The sequence below is a fragment of the Chrysemys picta genome, chromosome 10, assembly GCF_011386835.1.
Source record: "Chrysemys picta bellii isolate R12L10 chromosome 10, ASM1138683v2, whole genome shotgun sequence".
Lineage (NCBI taxonomy): Eukaryota > Metazoa > Chordata > Testudines > Emydidae > Chrysemys > Chrysemys picta.
Window position 1 is genome coordinate 84,096,595 of NC_088800.1, and position 20,940 is coordinate 84,117,534.

General features: G+C 46.3%; 1 protein-coding gene and 1 long non-coding RNA gene across 7 annotated transcripts; one reads left to right on the top strand and one right to left on the bottom strand.

Annotated features, from left to right (window-relative positions):
- Window positions 1–1,576: 1,576 nt before the first annotated feature.
- Window positions 1,577–17,853, bottom strand: LOC101940437 (hydroxyacylglutathione hydrolase-like protein). 6 transcript variants are annotated; one of them, XM_065560244.1, is made up of 9 exons: window positions 17,718–17,853; window positions 15,944–16,079; window positions 10,829–10,893; window positions 9,705–9,822; window positions 7,214–7,322; window positions 6,533–6,636; window positions 5,324–5,425; window positions 5,015–5,094; window positions 1,577–4,412 (listed from the first exon to the last, which is right to left on the bottom strand). In XM_065560244.1, the coding sequence occupies exons 2-9, from the start codon at window positions 16,046–16,048 to the stop codon at window positions 4,247–4,249; spliced, it is 849 nt and encodes a 282-aa protein (XP_065416316.1). In that variant the 5' UTR covers window positions 16,049–16,079; window positions 17,718–17,853; the 3' UTR covers window positions 1,577–4,246. The 6 variants fall into 6 exon arrangements, with proteins under 6 accessions (XP_065416316.1, XP_065416315.1, XP_065416317.1 ...); XM_065560243.1 differs by having other exon boundaries at window positions 17,695–17,823; XM_065560245.1 differs by lacking the exon at window positions 17,718–17,853 and adding an exon at window positions 17,395–17,572.
- Window positions 17,854–18,778: 925 nt separating this feature from the next.
- LOC112059066 (uncharacterized) lies at window positions 18,779–20,298 on the top strand. The gene is made up of 2 exons (XR_002888277.3): window positions 18,779–18,965; window positions 19,138–20,298. It is a non-coding gene; the product is annotated as an uncharacterized LOC112059066 (long non-coding RNA).
- The last annotated feature ends 642 nt before the right edge of the window (window positions 20,299–20,940 follow it).

Genomic DNA, 20,940 nt, shown 5'->3' on the forward strand with positions numbered 1-20,940 from the left:
AAAAACCTGTCACCAGTTTTTTCATGTAAATAGTCTACAGCTGCCTATGTGAATTAGAGGGATTAACAGAACAGCAGAGGCTACCTCATATCTCAGTAGTAGAGTTCACTAGTGGATGTTACCGGACACTCAGATGAAGCAAGTGATCTTCATACACTATGTTCCACAGAAGGGTTAAATAGGCCCATTTCATTTCTGAATAACACACAGTACTCAGCATAATTGTGCCTCAGTTCTGAATAGGGCCTCTGGCTGCTACTGTAATACAAATACTAAGACCAGAATATTAAGCCTGTGAGGTCAGAGAAGAATCAAGGGCAGTAACTTACCAGAAGGAATATCACACAAAGCACCAACACATCTTACACAAAACTACTGGTCTACTTGCCTTGGCACACATGGTCTCTGGTTAGAAATATGTACCTTAAATGTGCTGCTCTTGCTTATGGGCATTCTGAGAACTCCTCATGTTAAACAGGGTAAAGACCTTTTTATTTCATTTGAGCTCACTGTGAATTTCTAATTTCCTACTAAATTTCTTTACTTAGTATGGTCCAAGAATTCTTCGACCCTCACTTAACAATGGATTAAGGGATACTGTCAGGTTTGCAAAATTAAAATACTCCCAGGTACTGTACCGGCCATGCTTTGTGGGTTTACAATCACATGTTCCCATATTTAAACATGCTTCTTCCCCACCCTGCTGGCTGAGACACCCGCAGAGCAAAAGGAAGGTAACTGACTATAAAGAAAGTGCTGTGAAGTGCGCACACTGTAGAAATTCTCTTCCGGTGAATCATTTTACATATTACTTTCACCAATAACGTACATGATTTTAAGCTATTGTCCCTTTAAGTCCCACACAAAACACAGCAGACCTTCCTGTCACTTTTTGGTTAAACCCTGACCAACAAATTGGTTTCTTAACTACACTCCAATCTAAGCCATAACTTGACAAGTTGTTAGAAATCCTCCTTTGGGGAGTTCAGGCTCTGGGCCTACAAATGCTTTATACATCCAAGTAGTCCCATTGAAGTCAATAGCAGTACTCGGGTGCTTAAATGTTAAGCACGCAGATTTGGAGGACAGGTGCTTTACATTTTTTCTTTTTAAAAGAACAAGTGGTATATGCAATTCAAATGTTGTTCACTGACTGGCTTCGTTAAAGCATTGTATCTTTTGCATGCCTGGGTTCCTGCCTTTCAAATAAGATGACAAGCCTAATGCAGAATAATAGGGAAAATTAGGTAGCCGGAGAGAAAGATGCCATTTCACTTATCGTCTAGCAAAGCAGAAGTTGACTGGCCTTTTGGTGGGACAATGTATAATATTTGAAAATCTCAAACTCCTCCACATTTCAGATCACTGAAGTATTCATGCTGACCTGTTTCTATTTGTTAGTTTTAGTTCTAAACCGAGCATCAGATCAAACTAGCAACAGATCTACCTCCATCTTGCCAAAAGCAAAGTTGTAAAAGACAACGATTGCCTTTTATACCTGTAAAGAAAAGTCTTGTTTTCTCTTGCTGCCTCACTTTTTAAAGTAATCCATCAGTAAGATGCACGACTGTCAAAGTTAAAAAAAAAATCAAAGCTTTATTTAAAGTTGTCGTTACAATCTACTAGCGAGTACACAGTGCTCATCTTGCAAGACTCTCACATTGCTTTTCTCTCCTGTTTTGTAAGTAGGGGACTAGTTTCAGTAAATACATTCTCATGCGTAGTTTTACAGATAGGTTTTAATTACAGCAAGACTCATGAATTCTAGTGTTAAATGATGAAATTCTAAGTTTAGTACACAAGTGCTATAACTTAACTCTGTACTAAAGTGCAAAACACGCAAGTTCTATTTCTATTTGAAATGTGCAATCCTCATTAGGCATATACAAATAAAATGCTAATTAGCTAGTGCAATGTAAAATTAACCCATTAGTAATCTGCATTTTGTTTTGCTACCCATTTACAAGAGCTATATTCTACACATCAGTAAAACAATCTTCGTTGTACATTCAGTGGTTGTTCGCATCAGTGTGACACGTTGGGCAGGTCTACACACAAGTTGTACTGTGCAAAACTAGTAAGGAGACAATTATATCGGTTTATTCTTAAAAACCCCACACTCCTAGCTCACAGTACATAAAAGAAAAATCAGGTCAACTATAATCCAGTGCTAAGAACTATCAAGTTTAATCAAAGCCGTGTGAAAGGTTTTACAATAGACGTTTTAGTGGGCCCAATCTGCCTTCCTTTGTGTTCTCCTTCACCTGTGTGAAGTAGGTGTAAAATCACTGCCATTTTAATGGAGTAGTGTGTACACCTACTGTTGCACTTTGGTGTGAACAGTAACTCAAGGTAATGGAGAATGAGGCCTGCTATTTAATAGTAAAAGCTATGGAATCATGAAACGGAGCAACTTGCTCCCTAGAACTGCTCCATCTAATCCAGGCATCGGCATTTTCACAGCTGTTTACAGAGCTCCTCTAGATTTTCTTTCAAAGGAGACCACGCTTAATTCTAAATATTGTAATAAACCGCTCTGGTGCCTTGCAAACTTAAGTACTATACACAGTTTTCAGATTTTAAAAAAGTTGCAGTATTATTTTTAACAAACTAAAATTGGAAGGCTGACTTTTTTAAAAAACTGATAATTTTTACTTCTAAAATAATAATAATAATAAAAAAAGGTGATGCAAACACAAGTTCTTCCAAATTTCTTCCCCTTTCCACTATTTCAAACAGGCATGTGGGAGGGGAAGACTCTTGGATGTTCTGTAGTGGGAGAAAAGCAGCAAAACAGATGCTGCTTACTGACCCAAGGCCCCCATGCTGCAGACATGGATGTGAGCAATCCCCTAGTCAATTGCATAGAATTAAATGTACATAAATCTGCACAGGCTTTTAACTGTGGTTCCTTAATCTGCCTCTGCTGGTACAGGGAGTGCATGTTTTCAAACTAGGAGACTAGGGGAGGTGATCCATCAGGCCTTATGCACAAGCAACTCCCAGTGAAGTCTTGCTTTGAAGGACCACAAGCCTGGCTCCAATTTAAAGCATTTTGGGGGGTTAATCTGTTCCCATGCTGCGTCCCTAGTAATTGTTTGGCAAATCCTATAACATTTTGATTTGGGATTATTCAAAACCAGTTTTTTTTTTAAAATGCTGCTTTTGACTTAAAGATATTCCTAAATATTAAGCAAAAAGACAATTCCCCTCCAACCCACTCATTCCAATTACCCTGCGGCTAGTTTCACCTTGCTGTGATTAAGAGTGATACGTTTTTGCCTTATACACTATAATTCTATTACATGAAACCTTTCCAACGTGTCAAGGTTGCAGGGGGCCAGTGTCGGCTCCTCGAAAAGATGCACTGCTTTATATACTCTACTGAATATACATGTAGCTGCCAGATCACACTACAAGGGGCCCATTCACTGCCCGTTTTGATTTTCTGGAGACAATTGTCTTCAGTCGTTAAGGGGAGGTTGGCACAGAAATCCGCACTTTCAAGTTTCTCAGTTATAGTTTGAGAGAGTCACTGTTGACAAGGACAGCCATGGCTTAGTGCAAAATAAGTGTTTTTTCTAATGCTACATTGGTACACAGAATAGTTTCGTTCCATTCAGAGAGCAGCCCCTCCCCCAGTAATTACTAGAAGAATTAAAAATTTTAAGATGTCCCCAAAATATCTTGTTTTGAGGAGCGACAAAACAGCCTTTTAAGAACAGGAATAGCTCTGGGCCGAACTGTTCCACCTAGAACCCTTACGCTTCCCTTTGCAGCTTTCCCTGTTTTCCAGAAGCCCCCAGTTTACTTCCAGGTACAAAAACAAACCTGTTTCTTACATCGCCCTTTTCAAGAGGCAGGGCTCAGAGAATCAGCCCATTCTCAGAGGGGTGTAAGAGAGGAATTGCTTCGCGTGGTTAACACATACAGCTAGAAGCGAGGGGATCAAAAGGAGTAAAGAAAAACCAAGGCTGAATAACAAGCCCCACTTCCCAGCAGCGAGGCCCATGCAGTAGGGGAAGCTGCAGTGGCCGAGTCATTTAAAGCCAGACAGGACAAAGCCCTACACATTGTGCTGCGGGGAACGATCCTTGCCCAGCTGGGAGACAGGCTGGCCTAACAGGCCTCCCCCACGACGACGCTCAGGATACTGCAGTTTGGTAAAAGGCCTGGCCCTCGCCGGGGCCTTGGTTGCGTTTATATATTGGCACAAAATAAACAATCTGACAAACCCGGCTGCATTTCACTTCTTCCCCATGAAGGGGCCGAAGAGTCCCCACTCGAACGCCAGCATGGCCTGAGGGGTCAGCCTCTCTTTGGGCTTCTTGAAGTTATCCTTCTCTGTGCGGAGAGCTCGCAGCACGGCCACCGGAGCCGTCTGGCCAGTGAATTTCTGCACAGCTTCTTCCCTGCAAGTGAAAGCGACACCCATTGTGTGCCCCGTGCGTAGCAGCAAAGGGAAGCGAGAAGACTCAAGGCCAGGTTTGGTTTTCTGGGACACCGGTGGCCATCTGGAGTCTTGTTTTTAGAGACTCCCTTTGGCTTTACACCAGAGTAACAACAGAATCTGGTTGTAGGCTGTCTCCTCCCACCACTCCTCACCCTGTGGGGAGCAGGGAGCCAATGGGGAGGGTATCTTCCTCCGTTATATCCCTGTAGAGGGCTGGCTAGGAATGAGTTATTCTGGATGGGGAGCTAGGGGGAGATGAGACCCCACCCCCACCCCATCACCCACCCGATGCTTCTCGTACTGGCGGGAGGGCAAAATTGCCCTTCCCCTGTGAGTCACCAAGTGAAAGGTCTGTTGCTGGAAGGCAGGAAAAGCAGTAGCATTCCTAGGCCTGGGGAAAGGGCGCTCCCTTGCTTTGTGTGCTTGGCCCAGTGCGGGACAGGGCAATGCTACGGGGCGTCTCCGTTCCCGCGGAGCCCGTTGTCCCCTCAAACTCAACTGGGCCTACGAGCAAGGCCCCTAGTGCCCAGGGGGCTGCGGGAGGCATGGAACTCTACTCACGAGACCCGCAGGAAGGGGTTGTAGTGGAACTCCTCCTGCAGGGTGGAGGGCACCGTGGGCAAGTCCTCGTCGTCTCGGAGCTGGGGAGAAACCACAGACTCGTTCAGCGTATGGAGACCGTCCCCAGCACTGAGCTCACGGAGAATACCAGAGGCAGATGCTTAGAGGCTCCTAGACATTATGGGGACAGGCACCTTAAACACACAGACCGATTAGAGGGGCAACAAATCTAGCGTTCGCAGAACTCAATGTTCGTTCCAGCCTCCCCTTCCCACAGGGGCTCTCTGCTTCAGAAGGGGAAACACCTACTTTTGCCCAAGCGAGTTTCTTTTTCACACTCTCGTTCTCCGGTTCCACTTTCAAAGCAAACTTGAGATTCCTCACGGTGTACTCGTGCCCACAGAACACTTTCTGCAACGCAAATGAGACAATGCACCTTTACGGCCTGCACATCCCCCGGGCGTGGTACCTCCCCACCCAGGATAGCGACTCTGGAGCAGCGTCCCAGCGGCAGAGACCCCAGGTGAGCTCCGGGGGACTAGCGTTCCCTCCTGTAGAGGAGCCTGGATGTGGAACTCCCTCAGCGAGAGCCACAGACTGCTGGTCTTCAGGGTGCAGCGCAGAGCTCCGCTGCTTGGCCACGCGGCTGCTTGACCTTGGGCGGAGATTCTGGAGGGCTCTTCTCTCTGGTGGGATGGGTGTCCTACCAGGGGAGGATGCATTTAATGCATGTGGTTTGCCCACTGCAATTAATGCCGGGAGAAGCGGCTGCCTGGGGGAGAGCTCTGGGCCTGATCCCCATAGTCAGAGTGTCTAGGAATGATTTGGGGGGAGCTCTCCGGCCCGTGTTACGCAGGAGGTCAGACGGGATTATCACCGTGGTCCCTCTGACCTTGGAATCTATCACTCATGCTGAGGGGACGGTGGGAAGTAGACGCTGGTGGAGGGTTCTGGGCCCAGTCCTCACACTCATGGAGCTGCTGGGGGCGGGGGGCAGAAGTAGCTGCCTGAGCGGAGCACACATCTCCCTCAGAGCTCATCCCAGTCTCTTGGGGGAGACCTACCGCCTTGGGTCAGGTCTCCACAGTCACAGAACAGCTCACCCTTGCAGGGGAGCCTGCGGAGGGGTATGTAGCCCTGGACCAACTGGCTGACAGTGAAAAGGCCAGGTCACCTTGGCCCGGAGAGCTTGTCCTTTAGGCCTACAAGCCCCAGAAATTGGCCAGAGGTGCCCAAAGCACCGAAGCCACCCAGCTACGATCTCACAACATCAAATCCGCGCTGCGGTCATTCCAGTCACAGAGTGGCATTTGGCCAACGTGTCAAATTGCAAAAGGCTGGTGGCCAGCCAGAGAAAATCCAGGCAGCGCACGTTGCTCAGGCAGATTGAGAAGTCCGTTGGCACCAACGCGCTGCGGGCATAAAGCTCTGGCCTGCCTGCTCCGAGACACAGAAAGGGAGATGAAGGGAAATCGGGGAGAGGGCCCATGCACGCCCTGAAATAGGCGTGACACTCACAGTGTCCTTCGGCAAAGCACCCAGGATTTCAGTCAGGTTCTTGTACATCTGCTCGGCCGTCCCTTCAAAGAACTTCCCACAGCCACCAATGAACAAGGTGTCACCTGCGCGGAGAAGCACATCACCTTATTTGGGGGAGGGCAGGGAGGTTCTGCCTGCAGGGCAGGCAGGTGGCATGTGGCCAGGAGCTGATGCCTGGGGGAAGCCCGCCCTACTGTTGTATCTGTGCCGAGGATGAACAGGACTTTACTCCCCGGGGCTGGCAGTCGGGCACTTTTTGCTGGTCTAGCGGGCAGGGCACCTATTCCTACCTCTGCCACAGGCTTCCTCTGTGCTCTTGGGCAAGTCACTTAGGCACATAAATACCTCAGAGGATCTGGACCTCTGGGCTACAGTTCCCCATCTGCACAATGCGAATAACAGCTCTGCCCTGCCACCGACCCTGCAGGGTTGGGGGCCAGATAAGGGCCTAGACAGATATCACTTTAAAGGAAAACAAATCCCGTCTTGTTCAGGCTTACTCTTAAAATGAGGTAGTCCCATGCAGATCGCGGCGGAATCTAAATGATTCTGGGTAGAATACTAGTCTAACGATAAGTCCCCCCGTAGCTCATTCAAAGAGATCCCAGAGACTGTGAGACTTTTTAGCTCCTGCTGGCTTCTCAAGAAGGTGCTGAATACCTGAAAAGAGGGCTGGAGCATCTGGGGAGTTCTCTTCCCACATAAAATAACACATGTGGCCTGATGTATGGCACGGCGTGAACAGGCACCTCACGTTAATATCTCCGAACTGCAGAGAAAAAGGGGCAATCCAGGTTGGTAAGACACAGGGGATTTCCATTGTTGGTATTATCACCGCACCTAAGGACCCTACTCAAGGACCGGAACCTCACTGGGCGCTGCATAAACACAGAGCAAAGAGATGGTCCCTGCCCCAGAGAGCTTCCAAACAAAGCAATATGGACTTCCCTTCTTCACGACATGATGCTACAGCAAATTAGTTTATTTCCATCCCAGCCGGGATCTGCTAGCCGATATTTTTCAGAATCATAGAAGTTTAGGGTTGGAAGGGACCTCAGGCGGTCATCTAGTCCAACCCCCTGCTCAAAGCAGGACCAATTCCCAACTAAATCATCCCAGCCAGGGCTTTGTCAAGCTGGGCCTTAAAAACCTCTAAGGATGGAGATTCCACCACCTCTCTAGGTAACCCATTCCAGTGCTTCACCACCCTCCTAGTGAAATAGTGTTTCCTAATATCCAATCTAGACCTCCCCCACTGCAACTTGAGACCATTACTCCTTGTTCTGTCATCTGCTACCACTGAGAACAGTCTAGATCCATCCTCTTTGGAACCCCCTTTCATGTAGTTGAAGGCTGCTATCAAATCCCCCCTCACTCTTCTCTTCTACAGACTAAATAACCCCAGTTCCCTCAGCCTCTCCTCGTAAGTCATGTGCCCCAGACCCCTAATCATTTTCATTGCCCTCCGCTGGACTCTCTCCAATTTGTCCACATTCTTTCTGTAGTGGGGGGACCAAAACTGGGCACAATACTCCAGGTGTGGCCTCACCAGTGCCTAATAGAGGGGAATAATCACCTCCCTCAGTCAGCTGGCAATGCTCCTACTAATACACCCCAATATGCCGTTGGCCTTCTCAGCAACAAGGGCACACTGCTGACTCTCATGCAGCTTCTCGTCCACTGTAATCCCCAGGTCCTTTTCTGCAGAACTGCCCCTTAGCCAGTCAGTCCTCAGCCTGTAGCAGTGCATGGGATTCTTCCGTCCTAAGTGCAGGACTCTGCACTTGTCCTTGTTGAACCTCATCAGATTTCTTTTGGCCCAATCCTCCAGTTTGTCTAGGTCCCTCTGAACCCTATTGCTACCCCTCCAGCGTATCTACCTCTCCCCCCAGCTTAGTGTCATCTGCGAACTTGCTGAGGGTGCAATTAATCCCCGTCACTCACCCTTACCGCCGATAAAAGTGGGGGGCCATGACCCCTGCCTCCCCCATGTTCTGGCACCCCTGCCCCTCCCTTACCTCAATAACTAGATGACTCCAGATGGAAATGGGGCAACCAAAAGATAAGTTCCCAAAGACAGACATGTAAGAATATTTTCCACGTTCCCCAGCTGCTAATGTCAAAGATGATGCAGGACAATAAGTGACAATTATGCTTTGTATTTATAAGGCATTTTTCCTCTTCCTGGCATTTCACCAACAGGACAAATATTAGCAAATTAAGATTTACAAGAGGCGGAAATTATCCCTGTGTTACACATGGGGAAATTTAGATTAGGAATTGGTAGTTTCTGGCTCGCAGGCCTATGCTCACATCCACCCCAGAGTACATAAAGCCAGCTATGAAGTTTGTCCACAGGATCTATTTGAACAAAGACAGGCTGCAAAATTTCTGGCACTTTGTTGACTGGCAATGTTCAGATATAGGAGTTTGGTTCAATCCATTCTAAAGGAAAGGGTCATTTGTAAAATTCAGATCCGCATTTGGATTTCAAACAGTCCCAGAGCAAAGCTTTCCAGCAGAGGCTATCACATGTGGATTTATTACCATGGGGAAATGCTACCATCTACTGGCTAGTTGTTCAAAATGAGAATCTACTGCAGAGAAACCTGGCAGCAATATGCCAGGGAAGGTTTTTAATGCTGGATCCTAGCGCCGCCCCCCTTGCAGTGATCCCATAGATTCCCATGCACACTAGAGCAAAGACAGACCTAAATGAATTAGTAGTTGGTCTCCGGGAGCAACTGACAAGCAGCAGCTGTAATTTTTAGCTTCCTCACTGTTCCCCCAGCCACAGCAGTGGGTTACACAGCAGGAAAAAACAAAGACATTAAGAGTGTGCGTAGTGGGAGCATGGACCGAATCCTTCCTTGGTTACACCCCTACAATCTCATGCACATTCAACCCAGGGCAAGCAAAGGACTCTCTCTGGTCCCTGTTCTCACATTGACTCACTGCAGGTCTCTGGGCACATCACTTCCCAGCTCTGTCCTTCACCATCACCCTCAGTAAAACAGGGATCCCAACACCGACCTCCCTGCCAAGGCGCAGGACATGTCATTCAATCACGCGTGTAAAGAGCTTTGAGATCCGGGGGGGCGTTAAGCGAGGCAAGAGCAACAACATTAATAATAAACCTCCAGTCTTGTACCTTTAACTCCTCGTTGTGAGTCACCTTGTGCGTCAAGGCTCCAATCCGCTCATCCGCCCCATACACCTGCAGCTCTGGATACACCTTCGCCAGTTCTTCGTTTCCTCGGGCATGGTCCCTTCACAGACAGGGAGTGAGATTAGCGTCTCCGCACATCACTCAGCATTTACTGATACCCCAGAGGAAAGAGAAGGGCTAAAACGAGTCTCGGGCTCCTGCCTCAATGTTACCCTAGTACTGCGGGGACAGCCCTGGTGTATGTTGCGACACGAAAAATACCGTGACTCAAGATTTCGGAGCATGAAAAAGGGCCACCTGACATTCTGAAAAAGGACACAACTTCTCCATATGTGAGCCCAGCAGCCCAATAGAACTGTTCTGCATTCAGGGCCAGATCCTGGGGAGTGCTGAGAGCGCTCTGCTTCCACCTCGCAGGATCGGGTCCCTTGATATTGCACAGATCACAGTGTGTGGCTGTCACGTCTTACGAGCAGGGATTTCTGCATAGATCCTCATGCACTCTGATGAGAATACTAAGAACATAAGAATGGCCACACTGGCTCAGACCAAAGGTCCATCGATCTAGCCCAGTGTCTCATCTCCCGACATTGGCCAATGCCAGGTGCTTCAGAGGGAATGAACAGAACAGGGCAATTATCAAATGATCCATCCCATCGTCCAGTCCTAGCTTTTGGCAGTTCAGAGGTTTAGGGCACCTGGAGCATGGGGTTGCGTCCCCAGCCATCTTGGCTAATAGCCATTGACAGACCTATCCTTCACAACAAGTTCCATAGGTTGGCTGTGTGTTGTGTGAAGAAGTACTTCACTGTGTGTTTTAAACCAGCTGCCTGTTAATTTCATCCGGTGACCCCTGGTTCTTGTGTTACACAAAGGGGTAAACGACACTTCCTTAGTCACTGTCTCCCATCATTCATGATTTTATAGACCTCTATCATATCCCCCCCCCTTAGTCATCTCTTTTCTAAGATGAACAGCCGCAGACTTTTTAATCTCTCCTCATATGGAAGCTGTTCCATATCCGTAATCATATTTCTTGCCCTTCTCTGTACCTTTTCCATGTCTAACATACAGTAATGTACCCCTTTACTCTCCACAGCACTTACCAATGGTGATGGGTGGTAAGAATCGCTTTAAGGGTAACGCCTTCTTTTCTGACAATTTCTAGTAACTAAAATGGGGAGGAAAAAGTCACGTCAAGGAGCATAGTTTTAAAAAAGATTCCAGCTACTAATCTGTGTCAGGAAATTAATCATTAAAGACCCTAAAGACAATCTTGAAAGCCTTGTTGCTCTCTGAAACATGACTCTGCAAAGCTAGCCTCTCGCAGGGTCTCCCAGTGACTTCAGATTATGTGTGAACAGATCACATTTCAAGAGGCAGCCCTGCAAACTCACCCTGCGATCGGAATAATACCTGGTGACGGAAAGGCAGCGTAAAAAACATCTGACACACAAAAAGCCACATGTACAAGAAACAAGGTGCTGCCTCTTGGGATGGATTTTCATGCAACATAGTATTAAATGTTGTCAAATGCTCTTTAATTTATAAATCAGAACCCAGCGTCAGTAGGGGAGTTAAGTGATGGATATTTTTGTTATAAGAAAGAGGTAAGCAGAACAGTAGGTCTCTACCTGGCATTTTGAACGTGAGCAAAGAATACTATATCCAGCTCCTGACTGCCCCCCTCCTAGGAATAAAAAGCCCTTAGTGCATCATGTATCTTCCCATAAACTCTTTCAAGATGTCTTATAGCAAATGTCACAAACTCAGCCCATTTCTGGTAGGATCTTTAAGCACGATGCCTTCGGGAGTTCCCTAGAACACAGGGGAATCCACTCGGTGATCCCGGACAGATCAGATCGGGGTAACTCACTATACCACTGGAAATCCAACTGCAAATACGCCCCTAATTCGAATCCCCCCTCCCAAATATTCCCAGCATTGATATTGGCAGGGATTCCTAACGATCGGGAGATTGTGATATTGGCTTCCACTTATGCAAATTGGGCCATAAAGCGCTATTGAACAAGTGTGTTCCCAAAATGTATGCATGACATTTGCATGTGCAATCACCATGACTGCTCGTGCAATCACAGCACTTCCAGGCACAAATTATGTGCCTGCCTTTTCACATCTGCAAATATGAAAGTCTGGCCTTTGGTTATTTGCATCATTTCGGTCTGATTAAGAGGCAAACTGTGATCAAAAAGGATGCAGGGCACAAGAAGGGTGCAAGGGGCAACCCAACTGCAGAAGAGAAAAGACTGCCCGGAGGCAGCGATGCTATCAGCATGACCACCCCAAAGGTGACGAGGAGGTGAGGCATAGCCCCACTGTCTCCCACCCCAGCCAGCCAGCTCTGGAGAGGAATGCACCTACACCCCTTTCAGGGATATAGCAGCAGCCATACTCCCCCACCCTCCCTGGAGGCATCATGCTTCCAGAGCCGATCAGAAATGGAGACAGATCCTCCTCCCTGCCCAGTGACTGTATTTGATGGCCAGGTTGGCAGTGGATGAAGTCAGTCAGGTGCAAGCTGTGTTGCTATAAACAGATGCTTTTTTCCATGCTGCTAAGTCCAGTAGCTCCAACCTGCTGCACCATGATTAGCTGCCAGTCCCAAGGGCAGCTAAAGCAGGGAGAGTTGAGCGCAAGACTAACCCCTAGCAAAAAAAAAACCCCAGAACTCTTCACTGGTTATAGAAACAGAACCAGGCTGCCACTCCGGTGAAAAGGAACCCTAGCAACCCCTCATGCTGCATGAAGCCTCCTGGAAGCTTGATGCTATTAGCAAGAAAACACTTCAGAGTTGGCAAGTGGAATGCAATCGCATGGATCATGAGGGAGATGGACAACTATAGACGCGAAATCCTGGGCATCAGTGAGAGAGGAGTGATAGGTGTGGATAAGAAGTGCGTAGAGCAAGAGGAGACACTTCTCCTTTGCCTAGGGCACAGCAACATCACCACACAGGGAGCAGCGCTCAATACAACAGATTCTGTGGGGGGGAAAAATCATTCACCAACTACAGTCTATTAACCAATGCAATGTAGACGCCAAACTCCAAACCAGAGGCCTAAAGATATCAATCAGTGCTCCGCTCCAACAGAGGAACACAGCGATGACGATAAAGAGAAGTTCTACAATTGCCTCTGATGTGTGATCGACAGAATACCTAAACGCGACTTTAATGCTAGAGTAGGATGTGATAACCAAGGTATGGAAAGAGCAACAGGGAAGCTGGGAACCCTTAACCAAAATGGCAAGAGACTCATTGAATTGTGTTTGGTCACCAACCTGGGTCTTGCAAGTAGCCTGGTCCCTCACAAAGACATAGATGAAGACACGTGGAATTTGTCAGATGGCAAAACGAAAAATCAGATCGCCCACAACTGCATTAGCCGAAGATGCAGGTAATCTGTCCAAGACCTAAGGGCATACTGAGCAGCAGATGCTCACAGCAACCACAATCTTTGCATTGCTAAACCGAAATTAAAACAGAGGAAGATCAACTTTAAACAGAAAGTGGTAAAGAAAATCAACAGTACAAAACTGAAAACAAAGAGTCCCATGAGAAATTCCAGCGTGAACTAAGGAACAGATTGCAGGCACTGACAGAGGCAGAAAAGGTGATACACAGAAAGGGCCTGAAGAAAAATGGGCAGCACTCAGAGACAATGTGATTCGAGCTGTTCCAGTCACAGTCAGATAGCAACACAGACAGAGCAAGAACTGGATAAGCCAAGAGACGTGGTGTCTCAGCAAGGAAAGAAAAATAACCGAAGGAAAACTCCTGAATTCTAAGACAAACAAACTATTGGAAAACGTAAAGGAGGAGTATAAGAAAGCAGACAAAGCAGTGAAAAGCAGCTGAATGAGAGCGAAACGGAGATACGTTGAAGACCTAGCAGCAGAAGCTGCTGCTATGATGGGAAACCACAGAGCCCACTTACCAAGTGACTAAAACCCTGTGTGGAAATTTCAAAACAGGACATGGGCCAATAAAAAGCAAAGACAAAAGAAAGCTTACAACTGAGGTAGAACTGAAAAGCAGATAGACCCAGCTCCACTTCAGCATCCGATGTTGATGAAATACATGGACCTGATCAACTTGACTTTAACATCAGTCACTAGAGAAATATCAGAAGTGGAGGCTGCAATCACAAAGCTGAAAAGTAACAAAGCCGCAAGAGATGATCAAATTCCAGCAGAAATGCTAAACGTAGTTGATACCACCATCCTAACGAAACTGACAGAGCTGTTCAACCAAGTTTGGGGAAAAAAGACCCCTCCTGGCCAGTGGAAACATGGAATCATTGTCAGAATACCCAAAAAGGGTGATCCTACTGATTGTAGCAACTGGAGAGGAGTTGTAGGGAAAGCCTTCTGCAGTATGAAACTTTCATCACACAGGATGAAAGAGGCCGTGGATGCAAAGATTAGGGAAGGCCAGGCTGGATTCAGGCCCAAGAGATCCTGTGTAGATCAGATATTCACACTAAGGACCACCATAGAGGAATATGTAGAATGGCAATCTCCCCTCTTCGTCAATTACATTGATTTTCAAAAGCCTGCACAAGACTGTGGAATATTCTTCCATCCTACAGAATCCCAGCTGAAGCTGTCAAGATCATCAAGGAAGCGATTTCCCTTGGTACTTGCAGTATTTATCCCTTTAGTGTAAAGAACGCAGCACACAATGTGGAGCTGTATCAGAGACCCAGACCCTCCAATGAACTCAGCCTGGGTGGAGCTCTGTACTACTGGGGTTCTGCATTGGAGCAAGGATCAGCCCACCTGGAGCTCAATGCAGAATGGAGGCTTCTGTTATCAGAGGGTGCATCTGCACGGCTACAAAAGACCTGTGGCACAGCCACCCTGACTCAGCTGACTTGGGTTAGCAGGGCTCTGGCTGCGGGGCTAAAAATTGCAATGTAGATGTCCAGACTTGGGCTGGAGCCCGGGCTCGGAGACCCTACGAGGGGGGAGGGTCCCAGAGCCCAGGCTCCAGCCTGAGCCCAAACGTCTACTCTGCAATTTTTAGTCCCACAGCCCAAGCCAATTGACCCAGGCTCTGACACTTGGTGCCCCAGGTTTTTTATTACCATGTTGATAAGAATGGATCCCCAACATTTCCATCTCGTCATTAATGCTGCTTGTTTCCTTTTGTGCCTCAAAAGCTCACAAATCACAAGTCAGGCCTCAAAAATCATGAGATGATTTTTAAAAATGGATCCTTTTTAAGCCAATTAAAAACAATTAATAATTTAAAAACTAATTTGGGATTTTTCTCTTTGCCTCCTGGTTTGTGAGACTCTAGGGTCATTTTTTCAAGCTCTTCCCCAAACCATGAAGAGGACTAGAAGCTTTCATTTAAAAAACAATTAAGCTGAAATTCTCATATAATGATATGACTCCAGCAGCATCACTCCAAAAACCTAGTCTTGCCAGGCCCATAATAAAAATCACCAGAGTTGGCAACACTGCATTTTGGATAATGAAACAGGCCAGTTTCACATTTGTTTCTAGTCAGTTTCATTTTCTGTCCTCTCCACTAGCACAAGACTGTTTTTGTGTTTGGGTGTCCAGCACTGCAAGGCAAAGTGTGAATCAAGAAAAACAAAACAAAAACATTTTCACTACAATTTAAAAAAAATAATAATAATTTAAGGCACTTCTGTTTGTTTTAGGTTGTGTAACACCTTTTTTGAGCTTTTCCCCTAAAAACAATATAAATTTTGGGCCTACGCCATAGTCCAATGTCATTTTACAACACACAGTTGCAGTCCCAGAGTCCATCCTGCAGACCCTCACTGAGTAACTTTTAAACCTGCAAACAAACAGAGAAGCATTTACAAGATTGGGCCTCGTTTGTACAGCACCTGGCACAACGGGACCCAATGAGACTGGGAACTTTAGACACTATCGCGATATACACGTTTAATAAATACAATTGTTTCTTGTTTTTCCTGATCATAACTTTCCACTGAGCTCAGCCCTGATGCAGACATCCCACCTGGACTAACTAACTCCTATAGCTCTTATTTTGTGTGTCACTATGTGCTCCTAGTGGAAGCGAAATTAACACAACTCTAACCATTCCCAGAGCTCTAGATTCCTTCCTTTAGTATCTACAAACAAGCCAGCCTGCTCTGAACAACGATCTTGAGCCAGGACCAGATGTCCTTTAATTTCAAGGCTTTAAGTAGCAAAATTACCCTCTTGGGAACAGCTGCGTCCACTACAACTGCTTCCTTGGTGTTTTCTTCAATGACCAAGTACATGTAGTTATCTTCCAAGACTGAAATCACTTTGACCTTCATAGTCCCAGGGTTGTGAAGCTACACAGGTGAGCTGTAAGGGAAATTACATTATTTTAGAACCATCCCATACGATTAAAAAAAAAATCAATCCAGCAGCATCAGAAATATTTAGAACAAGGTCCCGGGCAGAGAGCACCACCATAACAGCTCCAAGTCCCAACCCTCCTGCGTCTATTTGCACAGACTCCACCTGTGGCAAACAAGCCCAGGGCCGTGACTTACTGGAACAGGTGCAACTCTACTATGAAAAACAGCCTTTCGCCTCTTGGCCTGCTCTCCTCTCCTCGCCTAGTCAGAAGTAAATCCACAACACTGTGGCAACACAAGCCCAGCCTCAATGCACTAGCTAACAGTTCCCATTAAGCGCATCTCATGTTTAATTCACTGGTTTAGCTCCAATTTGGGCTTTCTGGGGATTGTGAACATCCAAACTGCTGCACACAAATGCCTCAGGACTCAGAAAACTGTTCAGCGTGGAAGGATCAGTCTAGTTTGGTTGAAGGCAGGGGGAGTCAGAGGGAGGCCAGGGGCCAAAGCCGGACTGCCAGATGCTTTTGAATGGACCCTGAAATCTTTTTATTTACTTACTATCATTACTTGGGGGGGGGGGGGTAATTATTTTCTCTGGGGTCTGGACCTTGACCAAGAAATTTGGACTTTGACAAAAACTCATTGGCTACACCTGGTTGAAGGTCTCAGTTTAGAGCTGAGAGTTGCAGCCACTCCTAATACCCCTGTTCCCAGAAGGGGACCCGGGCGAGCTGGAAATGAGTTCCCAGAATCCAGGGTGGGAGAATTAATTATCACATGGCAGCCCCCAGCCCACGCGCAAAGCATCCCCTCCGTGTGAACCCCCCACCCCACACACCCCCAAACCCAGGTGCAAATCGCCCCCCACCAATGTGAAAATCCCCAGGGCCCCCACATGCCGACCACCTCCTCCACCCATGTGCAAATTAATCAGCTGTCTGCTAGTGTCATCCCCCCTGCCCAGGTGCACCCCCTTTCACACGCGTGTGCAACAATCACCCGGACCCCCCCCCCCGTGCAAACCCAGCCCGGCTGCGGGTGCTCGCTGCAGCCCCGGCCCCAGAGCCCGCAGCGCCCAGGGGTTCGGTACCTGCTCGGGGCGGGGAGCTCCCTGGTCCGGGGTCCGGGACAGGCTGCGGGGCCCGGGAGGGCCCGGGCGGCGGCTCGGAGCGTAGCCCTGTCACTGTGCGCCAGGGCCCGCCCCCAGGGCCCGGAGCCAGCGAGCCGCCCCGGCCGCCTCCATCCCCGGCCCTCCCCGGGTCCCACCCCCCGGCCCGGGGATCAGGGCCCCGGAGCCCCGCGGTTCTGCCCCTCACCTGCACTCCGCCGCCCGTTCCCCTGCGCTGCCCGGGCACAACGTGCATGACACCAGCAGCAGCTGCCTGCTTCTGGGGCTGCGGGCGCTGCAAGGCCAGCTGCTGCTCGGGGGGAGGACAGCAATTCCCCCCCCACACACACACATGGCTTTGCAGCCTATGCTGTCATGGTAGGGTCAAGGGGAAAAGCCATTTGACCTCAGACTGGTGGCTGATTCTTCCAGGCCTCACATGTCAGGACAGCTGTGTCACCTCGCCCCGTCATTCCCTCCCATCAGTACCCATCTGTAAAAGGCATACATGTTAAATCCTCCACCGTGTACCTGATCCCCTTCGCCCAATCCCTTCCAGCTACACTGGGATGGCCTGGCCGTGGGCAGCAAAACAATTTTGAGGGGAGGAGAGGGAAGGTCTTAAAATACTTCCAGTCCTCTGTGTGCCATGGAGAGGAAAAGAAACCTCCGCCTTCTCCCCTCAGCGTCAGCTTCTCCCACCCACCAACCACTTATCAACATAACCAGTTTGAAGCAGCAACCGGGCTGCTGGCACCTTGCCGAAGCACATGCAAAGGTTTTATATTTCTTTGCACCTAGAAAGAGCTTTCAACCCCAGGGTCGCAACATGTTATACAGCCCCATTTTACAGTTGGGGAAACTGAGGCCGAATCTGAGTGCATTGACTGGCTTTTTATTTCACATTTGTACAGCACCTAGCGCAATAGGGTCCTAATCCCTGCTTGGAGCCCTCAAGCATTACAGTACTACAAATAAATAATAATTAATGGCCTGTCCATGTCAAACAAAAAGGCTGGGCCTAGAACTCAGATCTCCTGAGGCCAGGGTGGGATTAAGGTATAAAATAACTAAGCTACAGTTAAGGGCCTTGCAATATGAGGGGCCTCTAAACAAGAAAAAACTGACTCCATTTCAAATGTTATCAAAATCAGTTGATAAGGAGATATGGGAAAAAGAAGATTCGCTCTAAAGACAGACATTTTTGTTCAAATATGACACAAATATACACATCATTATTGACAGTCGAGAGGCCAGGTCTGAGAAAACAAACAAACAATAAAAGCACTTGTAAAATTAGTATTTCTATGAGTAAGTCTGCTATCAGTTTCCCGAGGCAGCACTTTGTTGGCCAGTTGCTACTGGTAAAATTCTGACTGTGCCCTCATAATTTATGAAAATAAATAAATAATCTCACCGCTGATAAAATCGGGAAAAAATGTGAGGTTGGAGATGGCGGTGTCGTGAAGCCATCCTGTCAAGCTCATACTCATGTTAGTGTGTTCTTTCTTCTTTTGATCTGTACATCCAGACAACTGTGTATTTTAGTGTGCATGCTTCATGCGCTATCTGTGCGTCACATGATTGAGTTTGCAGTTGATCGTCTTATGGACTTGGGTCGAGTGGATCTTGAGAAGGATACATTTGTGTTGGCTTCCCTCCGTCAGTTTTGGGAACCTTCACAGTAAATATCAGAGAATGCTGCCCAAAGGATACATAGAGGATTTTGAGAGAAGCGAAGGAAGATATACATATATATCAAAATATTCTGAGTACTTGGTGAGCAAGTTATTTCAAACTATCTGCATATATGATTTATAGGTTATTAAAGCCTATAATATTCATTATATTTGCCTGAATATAGGCTAGTTTTTCTCACTTTCTCAATGCCCGTCTGGAGATTACCAGTCTTTTTTCTGGTAAATTCTTTCTTTCTCTTTTGCACATATAGCTTGTTGTCCCTTTGTGTGTCCGAGGTGTTTACTCGAGATTGATTGGTGGTCCTTGGGGAGACAGAGGATAGAGAAGTGAACGTGAAGAGAGATGTCTACCTAGAAAAAAGACTGGGATTTTCTGCTTGGCGGGTTTGGAGCATGCAAGAGAGTATTTTATTATAGGTAGTATGCTATGTAAAAATTCTTATATAGACTTATAAAACACACATCATATGTATAATACATTGTATTTTTATAGTATGGCAAAAGAAAAATCCCAACAATTCATTGGTTCATAGCAAAAATTAAATCAGAATGAACGTTTGTAAATATATTTTATATATAGTCTGGATGAACGTATTTCCCTAAAAAAATTAATCAAATATTTTTTAATTTATTCATATGAAAAGAAGGATAATTTTCCTTATTCATGGTGTAAACAAAATTATATATCCTCTCTTGTTTTCCTGTGAGAACATAGACAAAATAGCACTAACTTTCACAGAAATATCCTGGTTTCAGAGGGGTAGCTGTGTTAGTCTGTATCAGTAACAACAACGAGGAGTCCTTGTGGCACCTTAGAGACTAACAAATATCCTGGTAAAGTAACACAGGCTTTTGGCATATAATTTGTGTGGTACAGATATATACATCTCAATATTTACAATATAAAATTATTTTTTTACTAGTTTCAATAAAAACTTTCTGCTACTAATTTTAGTACCAATATTAGGTAATTCAGCATAACCGTTCATAAAAACAAAACAAATCAATTTATTGGAAAAATACAACCCGCATACAATTTTCTGATGGTTTGCTTATTACCTGGGTGTAATTCATATCAATATAGCTAAGAGCTGAGTTTTAAGCTTGTGGGTTATCCGCATCCTATATCTCCTAAGAGTCTCATTGCGTATTCAGACCAGGAATGCCACAATTTAGATGCCCCAACATAGAAGAAAATTTTTCTGAGAACTCTTCTAGTAAATTGTATTATTTACTGTACTGTTTTTATATTGTATTGTTTACTTATGTATGCAATTAGTTCAAAGAATTTGTCTAAAATTTATTTCTGTCATGATGTCAATGTTAGAGAGGGCTGTGGAAAATGAAGATTATTCTATTTTTACAACTTTGCCCTTGTATATATGCAAATATAAAGCTTTTGTGTTTATATATTCAATGTCCTTTCTATGAAAATAATAAATTATTTTTTTTATGGTATGGGGCCTCTTACACTTGACGTAGTTTAGAGCCTCAGAATATTCTAATCTGGCCCTGCCTGAGGTCCAGTAAAGCAGTTGTCTTGTAACAATCATTGTACTTTAAAGTGGTTGTTTCTTTTAATTAGATTTTAAAAAATTGCTTCCTTTGCTACTATAATTAAACTGATAATGAATTTTAAGTTCATACATCTCTGTGTCTTCCTGTTTATTATAGAAGGTGCAGAATTCTTCTTGGACTTGTTGATGGCCTGATTGTGTATTAACCTCATTGCTGGGAAATAGCAAATAAAGGATAAGCCATAGTGTGTGAGGGAGGGGGTAGATGCCAGCACTCCCAAATTCTAATCTCATTTATGCTAATGATTTACTGTGTGATTGTAGACAAGTCACCAACTGGTCTGGACCCAGTGCAGCCCTCATAAGCAGGTGGAATCTCCTTTGGGTGCAGTGGAGATTGGACGCTTCCCCCCCAGGCTGAATTTAAGCCTCTATGCCTCCATTCCCCCGGCCCCCATGACACTGCAGATAACAGCAAACTGCTCCCTGCAGAGGTGTTACGTAGTTTAATTTGTAAGTGGAGAGCCAGGGCAGACC